The sequence below is a fragment of the Notothenia rossii genome (genome assembly GCF_949606895.1).
Source record: "Notothenia rossii genome assembly, chromosome: 6".
In the NCBI taxonomy this organism is placed as follows: Eukaryota; Metazoa; Chordata; class Actinopteri; order Perciformes; family Nototheniidae; genus Notothenia; species Notothenia rossii.
In genome coordinates, this window is record NC_136909.1 from 10,531,723 (window position 1) to 10,556,478 (window position 24,756).

At 40.0% G+C, this 24,756-nt stretch overlaps 2 protein-coding genes across 7 annotated transcripts; one reads left to right on the forward strand and one right to left on the reverse strand.

Moving 5' to 3' along the window:
• Positions 1-1,094: 1,094 nt before the first annotated feature.
• kansl3 (KAT8 regulatory NSL complex subunit 3) lies at positions 1,095-22,696 on the reverse strand. Of its 6 annotated transcripts, none has more exons than XM_079685916.1 (22): positions 21,745-22,696; positions 20,220-20,491; positions 17,699-17,869; positions 15,649-15,739; positions 14,846-15,031; positions 14,600-14,728; positions 13,947-14,063; positions 13,764-13,862; positions 12,985-13,056; positions 12,768-12,842; positions 12,229-12,386; positions 11,800-11,863; positions 11,477-11,665; positions 10,300-10,456; positions 8,480-8,557; positions 8,022-8,201; positions 7,087-7,168; positions 6,753-6,880; positions 6,297-6,403; positions 5,083-5,284; positions 4,078-4,193; positions 1,095-2,163 (listed from the first exon to the last, which is right to left on the reverse strand). In XM_079685916.1, exons 2-22 carry the CDS (start codon positions 20,429-20,431, stop codon positions 2,158-2,160), a joined length of 2,619 nt encoding a protein of 872 aa, XP_079542042.1. In that variant the 5' UTR covers positions 20,432-20,491; positions 21,745-22,696; the 3' UTR covers positions 1,095-2,157. The 6 variants fall into 6 exon arrangements, with proteins under 6 accessions (XP_079542042.1, XP_079542043.1, XP_079542041.1 ...); XM_079685917.1 differs by having other exon boundaries at positions 21,736-22,696; XM_079685915.1 differs by having other exon boundaries at positions 21,608-22,695.
• On the forward strand, positions 21,367-23,722 carry LOC307042187 (beta-microseminoprotein-like). Its single transcript, XM_079685921.1, has 5 exons — positions 21,367-21,390; positions 22,619-22,726; positions 23,060-23,141; positions 23,234-23,339; positions 23,438-23,722. The coding sequence occupies exons 1-5, from the start codon at positions 21,382-21,384 to the stop codon at positions 23,565-23,567; spliced, it is 435 nt and encodes a 144-aa protein (XP_079542047.1). The 5' UTR covers positions 21,367-21,381; the 3' UTR covers positions 23,568-23,722.
• Positions 23,723-24,756: the final 1,034 nt, after the last annotated feature.

Here is a 24,756-nt window from a genome sequence, read left to right on the forward strand (position 1 = left end):
AGCTTTGCAATCTTTATATACTTTACAAATCAAAACAAACACGACCTATACACATTAGGCCTGAAACACACAAATGCAAAAACACATGCATTTGTGTGGAAATCTGTCAGAGCAAAGGGGCTGCCATGTTTCTACGCCAGCGGGGCAGTTAGGGGTTCAGTGCCTTGCTCAAGGACACTTTAGCAGTACACAGCATAGATGTTTAAAGAGAATTGCCCAAAAGGTAAACCGACCCCTCTCCAGAAGTCCACACATCGTGTTTTTGTTCAGTGCTGGGACTCAAACTGGTGAGCTACTGCCGCCCCAAATGATTTACACAAAGAGACTGTTGGTCCAAAGTGAAAAGGCTATACAATGCAGGTAAAAAACCATGATGAAAAAGACATTGTTTGTTTCAATAATTAGATGAGGAGCTCGTGTGGGAGAGAATCCTCAGGTTCCTATGGACAGCTTTTTCTCAATCTAGTGCACCATAGTGCATTTCTTCACTTTATTTGTTCAGCGTATTCATACTTATCTTTTCCACCTCGAAGGTGTACTTATTTGTTTCTCAGTTTATCAAAGTGTGCTTGTCCCTTTAAAAATGTCTACTCTTTTATTTTGTCTTCACAGTTCCCTAGCTGTAACAATGTAAATGTCCTGCTGTGCGAGAAATAAAAGGATTTCAGATTTGTATTCATATTCTGAACTCCTTCCTGTCGAAAATAACAGGATTGTGGTGAAGAGACTTCAGATTGATTGTGTGCATTTCCACTGCTGCAGATGATTATCATGAAGATGAGGATGATGAGGCTCTGCCAGCAGCTCCGTTGTTCTCTGACTGGCATCAGTTTTCCCATCCCAGCCTATACACACAAAGCTGGCTTATATAACTTGTCTTATCAGAGAGCTTTTCTGTGGAGTCTAAGACAGGATGTCAGCGCCGATGAGTGGGCTGTATTTACGCTGTTTCTGTAAACAAGGCATTATAACTATCATGCGTGAGAGCATTATATTTGGAATAAGAGGAGTTCTTCAGCCTGCTAATAGCTCAATACAAGTGTTGAACACAGAGGACCAAATATTTAGATGAGCAAACAGGGAACTTAGTCGAGTGTTTTTGAGACAAATCTATTTTTTTGACTGTTGCTGTTTCAAACTAAGAGTCCATATTCAGTGATGATACTTTGCAGATGGTAAAACAGACACAACCTTTCCTGTAATGCAGCTTTTTACTACAACTTTAATTCCAGGCCTCAATGCATGTGTTGTACCCTCTGCATTCACATGATTGTGACAAATACTGACATTTATTTGAGTTAAAGTACATGTTTCATTATTTGAGGTCATCATAAGGGGAAGTTGTTTGTCACGGTGAAGGAAAACCGCTGCACAAACAAGTTCTTATTATGATGAACCGCTGTAATCGTGTAATGATGTAATAACACTGATAAACAATATGGAACCTCCGACTCCGAGAGATATTCAGAAATGTTCAAGCTGACCTTCCTATTAACCATACTTCTCTAGGCCTAAAGGGATACTCCACCTACACAAATACTAACTGTTTAGCAAGTACTCACCATAGGTTACTATGAATTCAATTCAAAGACAAATATCTGCTTTTCTTAAACCTATATGACACAGTTCAGGAAATATAAAAACCCTCAAAAGCATAGTAGGTCCTGATTAAGAATTCAATGTAAAAGGGGCGGAGCAATGTATATAGAAAAGATCCTTTTGGGGGTGAATTGTTCCATTAATATACACTTATAAAGCAAAGCTAACGTTTTTCTGAACAAGGTGTAGGTGTAAAGTCAGCAGCGAGACTGTCCAAGTCCAGGTACTTTGCAGTTTGATAAAGTTTCCTCCCTTGAGGACGACATGAGATCAGGTTTTCCTCCTGGCTGTCAGAGGTGTGTAAGAAGAGAGCCCAGACTGAAGCACGGAGACGCAGAGTCAGCGCAACTCTGCTGTACATAGAGGTTAAGCAACGCAGCATTCAGCCACAGCCAACAGCGACTGCATGGCCTTCTCCCTCTCCGCAGGGAGTCTCTGGAGGACGGCCAGGTGTTGTGAGAGTTGCAGGTTGGCGTGTTCATCATCGCAGGGAGGGAACAGTCTCATCAGCAGGAAGAGCCCCAGCTTAGCTCAGGTGTAACGCCACATGGAAACCCTTCACTGCTGTGAGAAGGGCACAGTGGAATTCATTAACTCACACTGCGGAACATATAACAATAAGCCTATTTTAATTAAAGTCTTAGAGACAAAAGACTGTTTGACATTTACTTCTTTGGCACAAAGACTTTCGAGTGCATACAGCGCTTCAGTAATAATGTGAGGATGTTTTCCTTCTTGTACACAGCCTTAGATGGATTAGGATAAAGTCTTTTTCACTCTGCACTTATGGCAGCATTTGATATAGCTTTCTAGGATTAAAACATCAAAATATGGAAAATAAATATCCATGAAAATACGTCTAAAAATTGGACTTTTTGAACACACAAGTCAAACCAGTTTTCCACACTTGGACTTTTAGGGTTTAATCATGTCAAACGATAGGGAATAAGGAGTGTACCTTTCTCAAGACTTACAAATCTCAGTATGTGCATTAACTATTTTTTGTTTAAAAATAAATTAAAAAAATTACGCCAGAAAATACCACGCTTAATTGGGTAAAGGTTAACCATCAAGAAGGTTAATAAATATTCATTATTTAATAGTCTTCACAAAAAGTAAATAAAAGGGGTTATTAAAAATATCATAGATTGTTCCATGTTCTTAGCTAGAAGAAACACTGATCACGCTTTCATTGAATTACGGGTGTTTTATTGAAATGTATAGTATCCGGGTTTTTCTGGTTTCAATGTCGTAAAAGATGTAAATGAGGTCTATTGATTCCAAAGAGGACAGTCAAGCTGGTGGGAATACGTGGGAATAGAGTTGGCTAAAAACATTACAGCTGAGGATTTGAAATAAAATGAACAAAAATATAAACGCAACACTTTTGTTTTTGCTCCCATTTTTCATGAGATGAACTCAAAGATCTAAAACATTTTCTATATCCACAAAATAACCATTTCTCTCAAATATTGTTCACAAATCTGAAAAAATCTTTGATAGTGAGCACTTCTCCTTTGCCGAGATAATCCATCCCACCTCACAGGTGTGGCATATCAAGATGCTGATTAGACAGCATGATTATTGCACAGGTGTGCCTTAGGCTGGCCACAATAAAAAGCCATTCTGAAACGTGCAGTTTTGCTTTATTGGGGGGGGTCTGGGGGGGTCTGGGGGGGTCCGAAAACCCTAACATGTCACCCATTGAGCATGTTTGGGATGCTCTGGATCGGCGTATACGACAGCGTGTTCCAGTTCCTGCCAATATCCAGCAACTTCGCACAGCCATTGAAGAGGAGTGGACCAACCTTCCACAGGCCACAATCAACAACCTGATCGACTCTATGCGAAGGAGATGGGCGACTGATGTTAGGGTTAGGGTTAGGGTTTAACCCTAGGGTTTTCGGACCCCCCCAGACCCCCCAATAAAGCAAAAATGCACGTTTCAGAGTGGCCTTTTATTGTGGCCAACCTAAGGCACACCTGTGCAATAATCATGCTGTCTAATCAGCATCTTGATATGCCACACCTGTGAGGTGGGATGGATTATCTCGGCAAAGGAGAAGTGCTCACTATCACATATTTTTTCAGATTTGTGAACAATATTTGAGAGAAATGGTTATTTTGTGTATGTAGAAAATGTTTTAGATCTTTGAGTTCATCTCATGAAAAATGGGAGCAAAAACAAAAGTGTTGCGTTTATATTTTTGTTCAGTGTATATTTGTATTAACTGTCAAACCGGGAGGAGGACAACACAAAGGTTAATGGCATTGTGGTTGCCATAGCAGTTAAGATGTTCACAAGCTTTCCAAAAGACTAATTACCTTGAGTTTGACTGAAAACAATGTGGGCACTGTGAAAAGCACTAAAAGCTGATATTGCATGATCAACAAGCAGAAAGCCACACTTATCACATCAAGAGTTTGAAGTGAATTGTGGCCTTATCGGAAGCCGTTAGATGTTTAAAGTAGACACACCTTTGGCTCAAGGGTGCGAATCGGCGTCACAGCCTCGTAGTCTTGGCTGAGAGATCCCACTCTACTCGACTGGGCTCCTCTCAGGGTCACCGTTATCGAGGTGGGGGCTTTCTGCCCTAATGACACACACAAAGAAAACTGCTCAGCACTACCGTACCCCCCCCCAAACACACTCAGTAAAAATGGAGCAGAGCCATTTCATTGTCAAAAAGTTGTGATGGAAGTCATCAGGATGAGCTTTTTGCTTCGTGGTCAGGTAAGCAAATCAAAAGCAGGTTTGGACAATGAACATAATGAGAGGTAAAAGCACATTTAGGAGTTTGGAAAATAGGTGACACTGAAAGAAAAAGGAGCAATGAAAACATGATTTGGATTCCAGTCTTTATTGTAACAACATGAACAGAGCTCGGGTGATGCCATGTGTAATGTGTTTCTGCCTTTCTCTGTTAGGACAGCATGCATACATATGGATGTTATAAGCAGGTGATTTGATGGAAGGGTTACAAAATGTTACAACATGGATAACAAAAACATGAAATGCAGCTCAATGGGACAAACGAAGCGATCTGGATTCTACTTTTGGGTATCATTTTAAAGTTGGTCAATCATACCCACACTGGTTTTAACTTACTTCACAATTCTTCAGTATCAAATGGATTTATTCATTAATATTTATTTTACACATGCATCCACTTCTACGTAAACATTATGCGTCAAACATAGGCTTCAAACTCTACCTCACATTTCCGTAATGGCTCTTTCTCAACATGAAAATAAATCATGCGGCACTGATCTGCCCTCCGATGCTGCATATCTGCACACCTCACAACGGTCAGGTTCTTCCAGGCATTGATCTACACACACGCTGACAGAGCCGTCCTCTAAGGTCGAGTACTGCGGCTCTCTGTGGCCTACAGACGTCCTGAACTAGTGTTTCCAAAACAAAGTGGGATTGAACTCTGAGCATTCAACGTGGCCGTGGTGTTTTGGCAGTTCTAGACATACCAGCGGTCTGATTGGTGACGTGCGCCAAGCCGGGCAAGCTGCTGGCTATTTTGGCCAACCCGCCGTTAGTGAGCAGCTGGTGGATGGCGGTGGTTTTAGCCGCTCCTCCTGAGGCGACCGCAGGCACCGCCCGAAGCAGAGCGCTGCTGCTGCTGGGACCGGCCGAGCTCAAGACCTGAGCCTGGGGCCGACCACAGACTGCCTGAGGGGGGGGAGAAGAGGGCCAACAGTTTAAGGTCTTGTTATATTTCAAACACTGAGAATAAACTTCATGATTTAGTCTATTAGTTAAATTTTGCCACAGTTTTTTCATTTTCATGCTGATTTTATGTGTTTATGGAATGTTTTAGAGCAGGAGTTAAAACAAAGCACAAGCATAATTCATTTAAAAAAGATGTACAGAAACTAGGGGTGTAACGGTACACGTACCAAAATTATTCGGTACGGGCCCTTCGGTTCGGTACACGTGTGTACTAGTACAGTACAGTTCAAATACAGATTATTTCAGTTCTTTGAAACGCTGCACCTTAATGTTGATTTTAATATATTTTGTATTTATTTGAGTGAATATTCACAGTTTAATAACTAAAAAAAAACTAAAAATATGTTTTGTTTTGTGAAAAAAGAATTCTGCTGTACCGAAAACGTACCGAACCGAACCGTGACCAAAAAACCGAGGTACGTACCGAACCGAAATGTTTGTGAACCGTTAAACCCCTAACAGAAACTCTATTTGGGAAAACTATGAGAAAGAAGAGAGGTGATTGAAGATGAGAAATTATTGTATATGTTTGTATAAAAGTAAGTAGGAATAACTTGCATAATGATTTAAAGGACAATCATTGATCAAGTAAGGGGTGGGAATTAATATGTATTTGCTTCCTCCTGCTCCCTTTCGGACACATGTGATTTATTATTATTATTATTATTAATATGAAGACTTGTTTTTGAATATATAAATATTATCATGAATGTGGATAAATACTGTATTTTAACAATACGGTATTCTGTTTTCCACATTTTTTTTATTTTTTTAAATTTTTTTAAATCTGTTCGAAATAAAAATTGAAATGAAAAAATGAAATGAATTGTACAATTTACATTCAAAACTGGAGATAGATAGATCATTCTTAGTGACTGAACTTTAAATGAAGCAAAAGGTCCTTTTTGGTCATTCAAACGTGTATGTAATGTAAACATGTAACCATAGTTACCTGTGTGCTGCCTGTACTGGCATCTGTGGAGGGAAAGCTAGGCGTTTTGGTGACGATCTCCTGAAGACTGTAACTTAGGCCTTGAAGCAGACTGCTGGCGGAAGACCCTGCACACAAACACAGAGACAGTAAATCAATGGTGCTGACGTTTGGGAGGAATATTGACAAATAGCTCCCATCCAATCCCCCCACAGACTAGATGAACACACACACACGCACAAACACACGGTATGAAAAGTCATGTCCAAAGGGTAAGGCTGGGGACATTGATAGACAGCGATGGCGCAAGAGGTAATCAATGATGAAGTTGATCAAATATGTTGTCCTCACACACTGTTCTTATCCAGTGTTTATTCTCCCTCTACAAAGCGGTTAGAAGTGTGTAGAGGTCACTGTGCTGATTAGCCGCACAGTTGAGTGTTAACAAGCGTGCAGGGCAGGACAGGACACAGATACCTTGGGCAGTAGCCGGAGCTTGCACCTGGACTGGTGTGAAGGAGCCTGATACCATGCACGGCTGCACGCTGTTGAAAGAGATGGAGCCTGACGACAGGGCACCAGAAACCTCTGAGAGACTACCAGACCTGCAGTGACACACATAACCACCAATCTACTCAGGAGCTACCCCAAAAAGTGACGTTTGGCCATCACTCAGCTCCCAGACTACACCACTCGTCAATCCCTCTGCAGCAGACACACTTTTGTCGAAAAGAGGGGAACGTAGGCGTGGGTGTAGGCAGGATCAGGGGGTTTGATACGGAATGTGCCGGTGTGAAGCAGGATAGCTTACCGCTGGCCTGTGAGGAGTCCAGAGAGCTCCTTGGCTCCTGCCACCGTCTGTCCCAACGTCACCGTTAAGGGCTTCCCGGAAACTGCAGGGAGAAATAAACATCATGCTGATTTAATTTAAAACTAATTAAAGAAGATACTTCATGTCGTCATTATGTATGAAACAAGCACTAGGGAGTACCTGTGTCAGGTCAATCAATCAATCAATCAAAGTTGAGTTATATAGCCAACTATCACACATTTGTCTCGGGAGGCTTTACAGTTCGTACAGCATATGAATACGACACCCTGTTCTAAGACACTCACATCGGACAAGGACACACTCAAAGAAACCCCACAGTTAAGGTACAAAACTTTTGCAAGAATGAATAAATACATTTCATCCTACTTACTCACTTTTACAATACTGTAAACCAAACAAAAACACAGGTTTGTTTTCTTATCAATCATTTCTTAGATCGGTATGAAGGTGATCCGCTAAATAGGGTTGCCAGAAACTGACCATGATCAAAATCGATTATTCGGCAGCCCTGGCGAATAATAATCGATTTACAATTATTAATACTATTATTATTATTAGCATTAGTCTATATTTTGGTTGAAACTAAGCCAGAAAAAAAAGAAAAAAAACATTAAAAAAAATATATAAATAAAATCGATTTTTCAAAATAATATTCGATTATGGAGACGGTGACGAATATTTGAATAATCGAATAATCACTGGCATCCCTACCGCTAAAACCTTTTCCAATTCAGGGTTTCCTACAAGTGATTTTATTAACCCATAGGCAAAAAAACAGCAGTATTTGTTTACTACGATCGTACCATCAGCAGTATATTCAAAGTAAAAAGAAGAAATCCTGCAAAGTACATATCAAACTACTGCGTACATATTGTCATGTGTTTGTCATAAGGTCAGGAGAGCAAGGTGTGTACCTTCCTGAGCAGCAGGGCTGATGCTGCCCCCTGCTGACTCGCTCTGGGAAACGATGGTGACCTTGATCTTGGCTCTTTTGGAGGCTTTGCTTGGTGTGGGACTCGGCGCCTGCCTCCTCTTGCCATGGGGCCTCAGTTCATCTCTGTCCAGGCCCTCCATCTGATCGCTGCTCACTGGCACTGCACCGTGCAAACCATCACAGACATTGAGCGGACTGCTGAGGAACCTTGTTCATCTGTGACCTTTAATATTACATCTGTCCGTCTGTAATAATCTACTTTGAGCAATAAATACAAATGACTATATTCTGTGTTTCATTCATGTCAAATCCAAAGTAGACAACCACCATGTGATTAGTGACAAACCGGGGCTGTTCATATAACATTGGAGAAATGGAAACAAAGAAAGAAGTAAAAAGGCACGGAGGAAAGAGAAAGGAAGAGTGACAGACACTTACCAAAGATACAAGGAGGAGTGCCAGGAGGAAGGTTTTTCCTCACAAGCATGTTTTGTTTCATAAAAGCTGCAAACTGAGCTGGAATGAAGAGGAAAGAAAGCCGGAAAAGAGAGACGTAGGAAGAGAAGAGAGAGCGGATGAGAGGAGAGTATATCAGTCACATTCTATCCTGCCCCGTCAGATGCTGGGACGCGATAAGCTTCATCATCATTTTCTCATCTCTCACACAGCAGAGATGTGTGGTGGATGACTGTGTGCACGTTAGGGCTGCACCATATGGACAATAACTGACATTGCGATATATTCCTCTCCCCTGCGATATATGTTGCGTTTTTTTTAACTATATTTAACCGGATGAAGGATTTTAGTCACGGACGTCTGGATCTTAACTGGTTGACTCATCATACCTTAAGTCATGATCTAACATGTCATAATGCATGTTGCTTACCCTCAAATAAGGGGGTTCATCTGTGAATGAAGAGAAGAACCTTTTTGTATCCAAAATAGTTCCAGATGGAAGATGTTGCTTTTCTTTTTTGAAGTAATTCTTCGTTCTCTCCGGTATTGTCCTCCTGTGCCTCGCTCATTTTTTACCGGTGTTTTGATGGTCTGCAAACTAGCGGGGCGGGGCCTGCTGTGATCTGATCAAGAATGATTGTGATTGGTGGTTTGCTGTGCATGCCACTCACTCAAGTACTCCTGACATGAGAGCCGCGCACGTTTCCCTTTTCTAGCAAGCAGCAAAATAATCGTAACATGACGTGTTTGAGTTAATTTACCTACTTAATATCGCACACCCTAAAAAAAAAAAATGAAAAAAAGAATAAAATCCCACTTCCCTGCGACGTGAATATCGCGCATATCGCGGTTATCGCCATGACACGATATATCGTTCAGCCCTAGTGCACGTGGGTAGGAATGTGGCTGTGGACAGGGTTCCTGCAGGTTTCACCAACTCAAATGTAAGACTTTTTAAGACCACTTTGAATAGAATTTAAGACCTATTTCACGGCAAGAAAGAATGAAGGAAAATTGCTATGAAAGAATAAAATACGGCCCATAATTGCTTTCGAAGTAAATGTATTCCAATCAACATAAGAACGATGACTGAACATAACAGCATAACAGCACACAGAACTGTGTTAGCCAAAAACCAGAAGAAACTGCCTAACCGTGAAAGTGTGTGTGGGGGTGTGTGTGGGGGTGTGTGTGTGTATGTGTGACAAGAGCTATCTTCTGAGCTCTGCTGCCTTGGTTACAATCTTTCATCGTTGCTGTTGTAGGATTGGTATTTAGCGTCCACAGCACCTCTGCTTTTAGGGTTGACGTCGTAGACCCAAACGTGGCCTCCGTCACTTTGACAGATTAGAACAAAACTTAGAACAGCGGCAAAGTTTCCCCGCAGCGAGGCTCCGGTGTTATGCCGTGTTATGCTTTCCGCTGTGTGCGCTCCCGCGAGGTGCATGCATGTATCGGCGGGCATTCATAACACCGGCGCAACGTCTCACGAGCGTGCTCTCGCTAGCTGAGGCTTGGCTGCTAGGTTACTAGATGGGTGTTCCCCGATAAGGGTCAGGGGGGGTGCAAAGTTAGTGATTATTGGTTCCATGTTGATTTATTTCAATACAAATTGATCGGAACACAGAAGTACCTTTCAAATTCGATAATTTTTAAGACCTTTTAAATCCTATTTAAGACCTTTCTAATAGTTTTGATCATATTTCAGACTTTTTAAGGCCTTCAATTCTGATTATCAAATGCAAGACTTTTTAAGACCCCGCGGGAACCCTGTGTGGAGTTGTGTGTGGAGGTGAACTAACCTTGAGCCTGCTTGTGAGTGAGCACTGTGCCCGAGCGCTGCATGTGTGTCTTCAGGAGCTGCGTGGCTGTGATCAGACTGGACTTCTGAGCTGGAGACAGACCCGACGTCTTGGGTTTGGGACTAGACGTGGGGCTGCTGCAGACACTAGACAGATCCTGAGAGAACAGCAAGAAGGAGGAATAAAGGATGACTAGTGATTCATTGACGGCAATCATTCCTACTGCATGTAAACCTACTGCTATTTATCCTCATTCAAAACATTTTGTATTATTGGAAATGGTTGCTGCAAGCTAACACTAGGGTTTGTATTTTTAAATTCCTCCCAGATGCAGTCAGAGGAAAACCTAAGAATATAGCACATGTTTATTCCTCTAAATTATTTTACTCAGCTGAGCAAAGATGAGAGAATTTCATTAAACGGCTTTCTGATGTCTGGGAGATACAATTTCTCATTAGCTAGCACATGAGAAAAAGTGAGAAGCCATCCTTTTTTAACCCTTAAATGGGCGAGCACTTAACAAATTATTATTTTTATTTCCTAATGAATATAGGCATTTGATTATGAAACTTTATTTCACCTATATATCACACCCATATATAATACCCGTGTTACATCCTTTAAAAAAATTAAAATGTTTTAGTCAATTTATTGAACATGTCAGAAACAAAACATACAATAATAATAATAATAATATATAATATATATATATATCATTTTCAAAATTAAAGTACAAAAATAATAATACAAACAAAAATAAAATAAATAAATAAATAATAATAATTCTCAAATAGTCTCTGTCATGTTCATGTGTCATCCTCATTACACTGTTATTACACATTACACCCATGTATCACATGGACAAAGCCCGTCAAATGAATGTACACTCCAGGACAAAGAAACCATTTAAGGGATGAGGAAGAAGTGATTAGTTTAGAATCTCGACCGCTTCTCTTATTCTCATAAGATGTTCATGACTGGACCGCTTTTCTAAAACGTTCCCAATGTTGGGAATACAAAGCAAACCAAGCCATCATTACACAAAATCAAATAGTTAATTATTTAGTTCCATTCAGAAATGTAATGAATACTTCAAATGTTCTTATCAGGTGGTTCTTTTTAAAGCTGAACATTGTGACGCTTCCAATGGCGGTGAATGTAGCCTCTGCTAACTGACCTCTGAGCCTGACGGTGAGATGGGAAGTCTGAGTGCAGGAGAGGAAGGTCGCCCTCTCTCCAAGTCGAAGGGAAGCTCCCGCCGAGGTCTCTTCTTCTTCTCTGTGTCCTGGTCCCTCATCTCCCCGGAGCCGTGGCCGTGACCCTCCGCTCGAGTGAGGACGCCTGACAGGAAGTCAGAGATCTCATCCTGCAGAACAGTGATGGAAGAAAGAAAACGGTTTGTTAGCACCATCAGAGCAGTTCTTTAGTTTGAAAAAAGTACTGCAGAAACACCCCGGACAAAATGAGAAATAATATTAGTCATTTTTTACAAGGACGAACCTGAATGCAGCGGTCAACCATTGTCTGCGTCAGTCCTTCTGATTTCATCTTTGCTGAATTAATCCTGTGTAGGGAAAAGATTCACTGTTACAATTACTACTGAATTATATTAAAATATTTATACTGAACATATTTCTTGCTACTCAAACAGCCACTGTAGGAGCCATGTTATGGTTGTTGGCATGTCAGTTCACTTTATTTATAGTGCAATATTATTTTTGAACACTTGGTTGCGGGAGTTAGCTGCACCGGGTGTATAAACGGGGTCATAGGTGACCGGAAGAGACAACCATTGACTCAGTAATTAAACCTTGGTAATGTAAACGTTCAACAAACATCATTCTAAACGGCATCAAAGGCCCGGAAAGCATCTGTCCTGTGTCTGCGTCCGGATCGCTCATAATCCTGTAATTAAGGGTCGTGACTGACCTGAGGTTGTCGTCGGATCCCCCCACCACCACCATGCTGTTGTCCGCCCTCAGCTTCTCTCTGAACTCCTCCATGCCTTCGATGCTGCTCTGCAGGGCGTTCTGGCCCAACACAAACAGCACGGGGGTCTTCATGTCCAGCAGAGGGTCGTCCACATCCTGCAAACCGGTAGAAATTCATTCAAATCAAGTTCAGTTTTTCTGATAGAAAAAATTCAATAAAAGAAGTATTTACAAAACAATGTCTACCCTACTTTTATAATTTTCGAAAGATAAATCTATTGATCATAAATCTATCGATTAGATTTATGATTCGAAAATTGTGAAGGGAAGACATGTGGAGATTATCAGGGTGAACAAAATGTGGATTTATCAAACAGGTTCGTTTTCCACAGAGCTTATTTTTTACAATATTCCAAAACCCTATGGAGAAATGCCATAGCTTTTTTTGTCGAGGGAACCCATGCGCAGCTTACTTACGGGTCGGCCTACAAATACGTCCTCCCTGCACCACTCTATGATTGGAATATGATTGCTTACCCCTCGTGGCCCGTTGACTGTCAGCAGGGGGAAGCCGAGACACACCACACCGGTCAGATACTCCATTAGGGAAACCTGTAATACATTTGTTTTTATAACAAGTGGTGCTTTAAAGAATGGGGAAGGGGGAGGGGGGGAGGGGGGGGGGGGGGGGGGGGGGGGGGGAGACTGTTTAGCCTCACATAACATTGCAGCAATAAGTTATAAGGAACCTTACGTGACAGGCGATGAGAGCACCCGTATTCCAGCCAACCAGGATAATGGGTTTGTGGGGGAAGTGACTGTGAACCTGGTGGTTACATTTATAACGTAATTATTACATCTGCATAAATATAATGTACAACATAAAAACAGAATCTGTATTCAACATGGTACTGTCCGCCATTTGGCCTTCAGACATGAATCCTGAAGTGTTGACGAAACATTGTTTTCCCCAAATTACAAATAAAAGGTTGGGGTGATCATTAACTTCCTTGTAAGCTAAACAACCAATCAAAATCTATTTCTGAAAACATTTTTGTTCGAGAAACAGGAAATGCAACTGCTGAATAGTGTTTCATTTCAGGACAACATTGCGTAGTTTGACAGCTTGGTCCAAGTTTCGTGAGCCATGCACGTCATGATGGATGGGGTTATTTTTATACGATTCTTTCTAGAGAAACCCCCTTAATTTGCAACCTCTTCTCCGGCTTTAATAGGAAATGAATGGAAAGCAAAGATATGCCCTCTGTGGTCGGATTTGGTGGAAATGTGGACATTTTAACACAATGTTTCTAGTAGGTCGGCTTGTGGTTTATTTGGCAAAAACTGAGCATTGCAAGTTAATAATACACAAAAAATACTCTGCTCGTTTGGCCAGTATATGGACGACCTTTTATGCATGATTGATGTTGGGATGTGCACACTAAAACCAAATCGACTACAGAAGTTGTACATCATCACTATCACGCTGCAAATATAATCACATAAGTAGCAAATAAGGACAGAACATCCTACCTCCATGACCTTGGCCCTGACGGTGCCCAGCATGTGCTCCAGACACTGTGTGATGCCAATATTGGCTCCGCTGCTGACGTGACTGTGCACTGGAATGACCTGAGATAGGAACAGTTGTTATAGGTTCTTTCCTGGGATTATTAATAATCAAAATGGCGAGTAACAGATAGAAAGTTGACTGACCTTTCCCAAACACGACAGCTGAGACTGCCAGAATCTCATTCGCCTCGAGGTGGAGAGCGCGGGATTGGTTGGGCTTGATGGTGCAATTAGGATGAGAGGGGATCCATGAAGCTTGCTCTGAAACAAGAGAGAAGAATATGAGACAAATTAGTTTTTTAGATAGATGGATGGAGGGATGGATAGATAGATAGATAGATAGATAGATAGATAGATAGATAGATAGATAGATAGATAGATAGATAGATATAGATGGGTAGATAGATAGGTAGATAGATGGATGGGTAGATAGATAGATAGATAGATAGATAGATAGATAGATAGATAGATAGATAGATAGATAGATAGATAGATAGATAGATAGATATAGATGGGTAGATAGATAGGTAGATAGATAGATAGATAGATAGATAGATAGATAGATAGATAGATAGATAGATAGATAGATAGATAGATAGATAGATAGATAGATAGATAGATAGGTAGGTAGGTAGGTAGGTAGGTAGATAGATGGATGGGTAGATAGATATAGATAGATAGATAGATAGATAGATAGATAGATAGATAGATAGATAGATAGATAGATATAGATCTTTGTCCCTGTCCTTGTCCTAATTCAAATAAACAAGCTTTCTATTGCAATAGTTTAGCGTTACCGGTTTGTTTTGCGACAAGACTCCAACAGCTGGGTCCCAGGGCCGTTTCAGCAGCAGCGACAGGGCCTCGGCACTTGGAGCGCCGGTCTTTGTAGTCGTTAGCAACATTCTGTCAATCAGCAACGGCAACTTCCAAGACACAAAGAGGCAACAAGTAATGAATCACCAATCCCAGACCTTGTATTACTACTGCAGACATCCGAGGGGAAATATTTCTTACATGTCTTTTAACTGCACACATCATACCTTGCTTTTGAGAGTCTGCAGAACATCCAGGTAGGCAGCTAGCATCACCAGGCTCAAGGATTCAATCATGGTAGTGTGCAACCACTGCGTCAGTTTGGTGTCCCAGCTCACACTGGCTAATGCATGGCGCACCTTCCTGGCACAGTTGTCCACGGCTATCCTCCGCAAGATTGGCTCATTGGAAGCCTAAAGGAAGCAAGAAGCCAAAGGGGCCAGTTTACAAATGGCTTTAGATTCACATATGACTTCACAGGAAGACGCTTTGCCTTAACTTTAGAAACGTGAAACTGAGGATAACTGGGCCCCAATAATGCAGACTATAGAATGTTAGGCTGTAGTCACACATTTTTTATATTGTTAATGATTTACTCTCTCATTTTGTTGGCCTGTTTTACAAACTTATATCAGTGCTTTTAGTGTCCAAAACAAAGGGTCAAGGTTTTGTCCTTGGCAAAATGATATGTTTACTCCAAAGAGGGTACACTGCTTGGCAACAGCCTCCGAGATAGGGCTGCATTGATTTGTCTGGTGCATTATGTATAAAAAAAATCCTCATGTTTATAATGGCAATCCAATACAAACGTAAGGTAAGCTATATACTCTTTAAAGTCCAGTCACCAATGCACAATACATTTGTGCCTATGTTATATAGACTAAGCAAATGACACACCATAACTCTGCAACAACTGATTTCAGAGAATAATAACCATTTCAATCCATCGCTTACAAATGGTGCTTGAACCAAAAAAACACTTTAAAATGCATATGGCTTGAGAACAGTATTAGCTATGAACTAAACTTACATGTTCATTGGCAAGGCGCGCTAGTCTTTCAGCTTGTAAAGCTTTAAGGACTTTGTTGAACAGCTTGTTCTGGACCACTGACCATCCAATCCTGAAACAGAATAATAAAAACGTTAATAAAAAGTACTTTAACAAACAGGGTTCATACACTTTTTCACCAATGATTTTCAATGACTTTTCAATGACGTCTCCATGATCTTTACCTAATTTTCCATGACCGAAAAAGATTACTCTTTCTCAGCGGTACCACTGAAAAGGAGGTACAGGAAACAGGAACATAAGATCTGCATATGAAACAGGTTCTGCCTATCTAAAACAAATCAAATAGCAGGCTTACTAACTTCTACACGCTAAATCAACTGTAGTCAGGGATGCAAACTCATCAGGTATGAAAAAGGTGACAAGGATCCGAGCCCCCGACCCCACGGAATATCGGCTTTAAAATGAGGAATAACAGGATTTCAGCAGAACAACTAAAGCAGCAGTGTTAATATGAACAGAAACGCTAAAGAGTCACATCTAATAGAAATATATAAAAGCATTTATTTTAATTGTGTAGCAGTCAGTTTATAATTTTGGCAGCACTGTTGAGCATTTTGAAAATGTATTTTCATGCCTCTGTGCAAGGCTTAGTCTTTCTATCTTTATAGCCAGCGGTGTAAAGTAACTAAGTTCATAAACTCAAGTACTATACTTGGGTAAAATGTTGACATACTTTTGACTTAACTTAAGTATTTCAATGTTTTGCTACTTTGTTCTTCTTCTCCTCTACAGTTCAGAGGTAAATGGTATTTAATCCCTTTAGTTACTTTACAGATGTGGATGAATGATGTGAAATATAATCAAGTGTTAAATCAGACTTTAGTTCCACCTGGAGTAAATCCACCAGCTACCCTGCAGTATACAAATTCATTCAAACTAGCTGCACCTTTACCAGCTTTGAGAACACTTTCATGATCAATCATTATAAAACACATCATATCTATTATTCTGAAATGGACCAATCTGCACAATGACTACTTTTACTGTCGCTACTTTCACTATATTTTGATGATAATACTTTTCTACTTTTACTTGAGGAACATTTTTGAATGCAGGACTTTTACTGTAACAGAGTATTCCTACACTCTGGGACTATTACTTTTACTCAAGTACAAGATCTGAGTACTTCTACTTTTACTCAAGTACAAGACCTGAGTACTTCTACTTTTACTCAAGTACAAGACCTGAGTACTTCTACTTTTACTCAAGTACAAGACCTGAGTACTTCTAGTTTTTCTCTAGTAGGCCTACAATATCTGTGTACTTCTACTTGTACTAAAGTACAAGATCTGTGTACTTCTACTTGTACTCAAGTACAATATCTATACTTATAAAACCTCTGTTTATAGCCTATGAAAAAATATATTAGAAAACGAAGGCTAAAGCTAACGTTAGCAGATAGTGACAATGTATGCTAGCTAGCTAGCTCAATGATTCCTTAAATAATATTGCGACAGAAAAACTTTTCAGTTCACATCACGCTCTGCCGCTCCGACAGGGAGCTCTGCTCTGAACACCTGAACGGCCCGTTATAACAGCTGTTCACCAGCGGTCCAGTCTGTGCCACAGTGACTCCGGACCGCACAGTTACAGTTAACGAACGCACCGTAGGTAATGTAGCTGCTGGAGTTAGACCCTCATCACGGAGCAGCAGAGTTCAGCCGACAGGCAGGAAGACTCGAGCATACAGCTCATGCTTCATATATTAATAAATAACACCATGCGCGTCATGATGGCACATAACAGCTCACGACCGCAGATTATTTCGGTGATTAGATTAAATGTAAATTATATTTGACGCAACTTTAGTTACATTCCCATGACTTTTCCAAAACTTTGGGGAAAATATTGTTTTCCATAACTTTTCCAGGGCCTTGAATTTTCATTGTGAATTTCCATGACTTTTCGAGGTTTTCAATGACCGTACGAACCCTGAACATAGATACTTTCTACACAAGTGTAAAGTCAATAATAAATGAACAGTGGATTGCTCCAGATGATTGCTTACTTGTTTACATGTTCCTCCCAGTCATCGGGGGGTGGGGGGCTCTCAGCGACGGTACGAGCAAAGAGAACATGTCGCTCACACTCCTTCATCACACTGAGAGCTTTCTGATTATCATACAGAGGAACAGGTCTCGGTGTCACCGTCTCCACATCCAGAAGTGAATCAGGGTCTCTGCAGACAAAGACAAGAGTATCGAGTAAGTTACAGCAGAAACACCGTCGACCCAGTCGCGCACCTTTGCATCACAGCAGCTCCATTTGCAACATCAACAAGGGCAAGCATTAAGACACCATACAAAGGAACATTTAATAAAACGTCACGATCATTCAAAAGATACATTCTCAAAGACCCTCTAACACACATTCAAACATATTTATTTGTACTTAAACCGATATATTCCTGCACGTTGTTTGTGTGAAACTGAGAATAACTGGGCCCCAATAATGCAGACTATAAAATGTTAGGCTGTAGTCACTAATTAGTTATATTGTTAATGATTTACTCTCTTATTCGTTGGCCTCTTTTTACAAACTTATATCAGTGCCTTTAGTGTCCAAAACAAAGGGTCAAGGAAGGTTTTGTACTTGGCAAAATGATATGTTTACACTGCTTGGCAACAGCCTCCGAGATAGGGCTGCATTGATTTAACAGCAATCCAATAAAAACGTAACGTAAGCTATATACTCTTTAAAGTCCAGTCCACATTCAAACACATGTATTTGTACTTAAACCGATATATTCCTGCACTTTATATTGAAATATGAATGCTTGTTGTTTGTATGTTGTCTTCTTGTGAATGTTGTACGTCTCTAGTTTGTTTTTTGTATTTTTGGTGGCACCTTCAAAAAGGGAGCAGCTCTACTCATTAGGGGTGCACCGAATGGGAAATTCTTGGCCGAAACCGATACCGAAAATAGGAAACAGTTGGCCGAAAACCGAATGCCGAAAGGCCGAAAATGATTAATAGAAATATATATATATATATATATATATATATAATGTATACATTTTTTACCAATGTGGTTCAGCTACCTGATTATGGAAAAATAAATGATTATGGCAAAACTTAACTTAAATAATAATCACTATTATGGGTCCATAAAACATTTATTCAGCACTTTTGAATGCATACAGTACATTAATTCCAAGTCAAGTGCATTTTCTTTTCTCTGTTGGATAACTACAACAAAGTGCATTCAGAACAAAGCCAAGGTGCTTTAAAACTGCATAAACATCTAGGCCAGTAGGCCTACAACCAAATAGTGTAAATAAAGACTGTAACAGCCAGGCCTTCAACAACAACAAATGCACCTATAAGTGCATGCATACAAATGTGCAAACTGGATAAATCCACATGAATGTAATTATTTACAAATGAAGTTACAATTGAATTTCAAGAATCTGTAAATAAGGCTGTCTGTCCTCATAAGCAAAGTAGTAAACATTGTATAAAGATACATAAAGTGAAAACTTGATACAAAATCCACAATCAATTACAAATTAAATTACAATTTCAAGAATCTGCAAATAAGGTGGTCTGTCTTCATGAGCAATGTGAACAACATTGTATCATTTAGATACCGAAAGTACAATATATTGAACACTGTGCTGCTGTCATTTCCCCCTCATGATAACCTGAGATGGTGAATTATAACTCACAATGAAAATTGTTCAGGAAAGTGGGTATAGAGTAGACATGTAGAACTAGATAAGCTTATGATAAACCAGCCTTGTCTACTTATTAAGGAAAAGTGGGAGGTTCTTTTTAATGAACATTAGCTTCTCTGCTTTATCAGCCATAAGTCTGTTCCTCTTCTCATCAAGCACATGAGAGGCAGCACTGAACAGTCTCTCGCTGTCAGTGCTTGTGATTTGATCTTACTCCGCATATTTGTCCGGGTGTTTTGATATCAAGTGGTGGAGTAATCCCGAAGTGGTGAAAGTCTTTGCAGTTACACCCCCTCGAGAAATGTCAGCTGAACACGTTTTACAAATCGCAATCCGCGCCTCTTTCTCTGATATTTTGAAATATCTCCAAACGGCAGACATGTTGGCTGTGAGCCAGCCGCGAGCATGGTCGCGCGCCGTGCTTGTCGCCGCGTTTTGATTACGTCATCACAACAACACGTTAGCTTACCAACGTAACCCTGTTCTCTGACATTCGGTGATATTTTTTCGGTGCTAGAACCCTTTCGGCCGAAAGCCGAAAGGGCCTTTTTAACCATTTTCGGCCGATAATTTTCGGCGGCCGAATATTCGGTGCATCCCTACTACTCATCTCATTGTACCTGTATAATGACAATAAAGGATTCTATTCTATTCTATCGTACATTTCACCTGGGATTTGGCTCTGTATTTAATTTGAGGATTGACAAGTGCACAAAGGAGTGCTTCAGTCTGAACTTATTAAATCGCGGGACCCTGTATCTCCGATTTGAAGGTAATGTGGTCATAGATGATGTTGTTGGAAAGCCTCCATATGTTGTTATGGTTGTTTATGATTAGGATATACTTGACTCACGACACGGGTTCAGGCTGGCGACGAGGGGTAACAAACAGCGTCCGTGTGGGCCGGGCGCTGCTGGCGTCTGGATGGGCGTTCCAGGGCTTGGCGTAGCTGTGGTCCAGAAATACCAAATCCAGCTCCCTTTCATGCGCCGACAGCTGGAAAAGCAGGGATGTTCCCATCTTCCGTGCTGATATCTGGAAGTCTTTATCCCCGCCTCGATGCATCCTCTTCCTGGGCCCCAAAGGGACCCGGGAAGAGTTCAGCAACTTGGGATTCAGACCAATCTGGCAAAGAGGAGGAAAATGTGTTATTTGAGATATGCTGAGAAAACAAACAATGCTTTTGTTACATTCCACCAAGGGGCTTAATATATTTATAATTCACGAGGACTAAATACCTGTAAATAAATGCATTAGGCAAGTCCCCTTACTTTATCGGAGTGCTTCACTAAATCACATCAGGCTGTGAGACATTTCTATAAGGTTGTTATTGCGTTGTTATGGGGCAACCATTTAAAATAATCAAATGGACATAATAAAATGCACTGAATCATGCCTTTGAAAAAATAAAATATGCTGATTTAAAATAAAAACAACCTTTACAGTTCTACATGTGTTGGACTGTTATCAAAACAAGACATTTAATATAACTTTGGACTCTGGTAAGATCAAATGCTGTGCTCTCTTAAATGTTATAGACTAAAAGAGGAAATATCCTTAAGATTAACTGATAAGAGAAATAATCCACCAGAGGTAAATAAGCCTGATGAACTCCTCTCATGTCTATGCATCAATCTGCATTTCACAGATTTATTTATGTATTACTACAATAACCAGTATTTTATCTTTGTACAGTATTACATTTCACATTCTGTTTTTAGCTCATCTCTTTGCTTTTATTCTATTTTACGTGTTGAACTCTAGTATGTACCTGCACATTTTATTCTATTCGGTTCCTCTGCAACTATTTTGTATTTGTTTTATGTTTCATTGGAAGTGTGGGACTTAAGATATTACATTTTGAACCTGTTTACCAAGAATTAAAACAATATAGTAGAACTTTTAAAACCATTATAAAAAATGTTGTAAAGGCAATAAAACCTTTGAAATAATTGTTAATGTTAGTGTAAGCCCACATGCAGGTGCTTTGTCCACAGTGAGCTCCACCCATTGCCATGTACAGGGTATTATTATTGTTTTTTATAATCTAATTTAACTGTTTTAGGTGTAATATAACTTCCAAACCATTAAAACGTAGCCTAGATATGATAACTTTGCATGGATGTTAGCCAAATATGCATCAATAATGTTAACGCTGTGTAAAGGGGCTGGCTGGCCTGGCATGCTAATGTTAGCATAGCATGCTAAAAGCTACACTAATATCGCTATTTCGTTGCTCACCTTTACGCTTTATAACTCCATGTTGGTCGAGACGGTTTCAACTCTTATTATGATCCAAATAAATCACAACAAGCTCGTATTTTTGTTAATTCTACACGTTTTAAAAATAAAAAATGATTAGTGCGTACAAGCCTCACTTCCTTTTGTTGTGTGATTTGTTGCCGTGTTGAGCTCCAAAACCCCCTTGTCCGGCCCGTTGAAAACAAGCGGATAGTCAAGGCTGCATTTTCAACAGAACTGGCAACCCAGTTTGTGGCGCGCCTGTGAGTGACGCAAAACGTGGACAGGATTTAGCGGAATCTGCATCTTTAAATAATATTCATTGGTAAACTAAACACGTTTTGGATTAAGATGTTTTTCGAAGGAGATTGCTTCGAAGTTTCAGAAAATTAGGTTTAAGTGATAGATCCATTTAACAGCAGTTTTTCGCGGGAGAAGTTGACATAATATATACTTTTGAATAAACACATTATTTATTGTTTTATATTGTGTTACGTTGTGCATATTTTTACCCTCAATTCGCTATGATTGTATGATTTTTTAAATGTTATTCTAAAATTGATGAACTTCTGTGAAATCCATTTCCCATATTTACATGGTTTAAATGCTACATTTATTTGTTTTATTTATTTAAATGTTTTTAATGGTAAAAATCTACCGACAAAAGACAAGATGACCTGACTTAAAGATTCAGACCATCGATTCAGACATATCTTCCAAGAACCACATATATATTTATCCACCATAAAATATGAATAATATGAGTAAAACAACGTTGTATTTCAATTTGTATCACATTTGTCACCTTAAATATGTTGTACACGTCTTCCCCAATGCCACCAAACAATTCAGATATTTCAAGTAAAATAAGTTGTTAACAAAGAACTAGGATTGTCAAATCTTAAAATTAACAAGGCTTTCAGGAAAATGACAGTCACTATGTGTTTTTTTCTGTTGGGTTAACTACAGTCAGTGGTGACCTCCAGTAACCTCTCTTATGTAATTCCAAAGGTCTCTGCAGATACACAGTTTAAAAGACAGAGACCATACAAGCAAACCCACACTTTCCTCCTCTTACCTGAACACAATTCAGACCGGACAAGTTCAACTGCCACCATGGTGAGTGGATTTTAGTACTCAATCTGAAATTCTGGTTACAGATGTTATTTGCAGCTGTACAGCAGTAATAATGGAGGTAAAGACATTTTATGTTAAAAATGTTATATTTTCTACTGACTAAAAGTGATATAATTTGGTTTGTATCATTTTGTGGCACGGACCTGAAGTTATGGATTATCAAAATGGGAGCAATTTAAAGAATGACTCATATCGTATAACATATCTTAACATATTATATACGTTTTTGCCTGATTTTTGCCAAATGCTTGCTAGGATACATATGTGGATGCTGATATCAAATGGTAAATCGTTGTTACTTTTTTTCGTGTGAAGAAATATTTGGCTCTGGCTTTGCTGTTTTGTGCCTTGGCGTCGCTATCAGATGCTCAATGTCAAGCTAAGGCCTTACAACCAGGTAAAAGAAGAGAAAAACACACACTCACAGAATATTTATAGTAAATACAAAACAGTTTTAAAATGTGTAAAACTTTTCCTTTCCACAAATAGGCATGACCCGTTGTCAGGACGACAGTGATCTTACCTGGCATCCAGTTGGATCTTCATGGAGAAACAGCAAATGTTTGGACTGTACTTGCACTGAATGTTGTTCTGCGTAAGTACACGTTCCAAATTACTTCACATTTTTAATTGGATAGCATTTATATTTGACTTTTGTAGTTACATAATCCACTGTTGACTGTGTCTTTGCAGGTTTTCAACCCCCATACGGTTTCCTTCAGACTGTGTGTCAGTGTTCGACTCTGCGGCTTGTGAATTCATAGTGCACAAGAGGGACGACCCGACTCAACTGTGTCCAATTTATGCCGCAGTAGGGAAGTGATACAGTGGTGTAAAAGTCTGATGTGATTTATTAGGGGGAGGAGGGAGAGACATGCAGATGTAATCCCTCTCTGGCTTCTCAACAGAACTCACTGCCTGTTTTTGTTTGTTGTAAAGACGACCAAGAATAAAACTAATAAAAGCGAATAAAAAAAATGTTTCCTTATTGTCTGTTTTTGCACATTTGTTTCAGAAAGAAGCAAATCCTAAATCTAATCTGAATTATAACCTTTACTCTGTATGTTCCAGTATTTATTTGCTGGGTTCAAACAAACACTAAAACCGGTGGCTTCTTTGAACGATGACCATCCTCCTCTAATTCGGTTTCAAAGGTCCCTGCAGACACATTATAAAAGTCAACAGCATTCAAAAATTAGTTTAGTTTCTAACATCTCTCCTGAACACAATTCAAACCAGACAAGTTTGGTGAGTTGATTTCAGAGTACAATTCTGTTTGTTGGTGACTCACAAAGTGTAAGAAAATACAACCCCGCTCTTTTCCTCCTTACCCACATCCCTAAAACGGCGGTACAACGGAACTGATTGCTGCGGTCTTGACGTCATTACTGAAATGTGGGCTGGCTTTGCGTTGAACTCCTGGCAACGTCCTGCCCGTGGGCAGGACGTTGCCAGGAGTTCAACGCAAAGCCCAAAGTATCGTCCCCATATACAGTCTTCTAGCTGAATCCCCTCCCGCAGCTGTCTGTCTCTGTATTCAGCAGTATGTCTGCGAGAGGGACTTAGAGTAAGTTGTTATATGTATGTTATAATGACACTGTTCTAGCGGTAAACACTGGATAAAGAACATGTCAAGCTATGTGCTGTATCAGTAACAATGGGCGACGTATTTTGGAAGTAATAAGGTCTTTGTTTACATTAGCAAGCATCGCTAACACTCAGAACTAACCTGTACTGGAGAGAATATGTGTAAAGAAGCCGGATATATAAGAGATACTCACCTTGTGGTAAACCCGCGAGAGAGAAAGCGTTTGAGCTCCATACTGTTTCAGAAATAATGCTTGATGTGGTTTGGAACATAATATGGTGTTTAACTCTTCGCACAGCTCACTGCTTGCATGCGGAAAGGGGTGTGGCCAGCAGCAGCTAGGTTACATGTAAAGGGCCAGACGCAGCATCACCACTTTTGTAACAGGGCTGAAATAGAGGGGTATGAGCAGAATTGGGTGTAA

Bases quoted from the DNA above. Each gene is read 5' to 3' on its own strand.
- kansl3 (XM_079685916.1), bottom strand. From the start codon at position 20,431: ATGCATCGAGGCGGGGATAAAGACTTCCAGATATCAGCACGGAAGATG. The intron at 15,032-15,648 runs GTAAGTTTAGTT...TGCTTCCTTTAG, and splicing joins CGCGCCTTGCCAATGAACAT to GCTTCCAATGAGCCAATCTT. The intron at 6,404-6,752 runs GTATCTGTGTCC...GTTTGTGTGCAG, and splicing joins AGCTCCGGCTACTGCCCAAG to GGTCTTCCGCCAGCAGTCTG.
- LOC307042187 (XM_079685921.1), top strand. The intron at 23,142-23,233 runs GTAAAAGAAGAG...TTCCACAAATAG, and splicing joins AGCTAAGGCCTTACAACCAG to GCATGACCCGTTGTCAGGAC. The intron at 23,340-23,437 runs GTAAGTACACGT...GTGTCTTTGCAG, and splicing joins TGCACTGAATGTTGTTCTGC to GTTTTCAACCCCCATACGGT.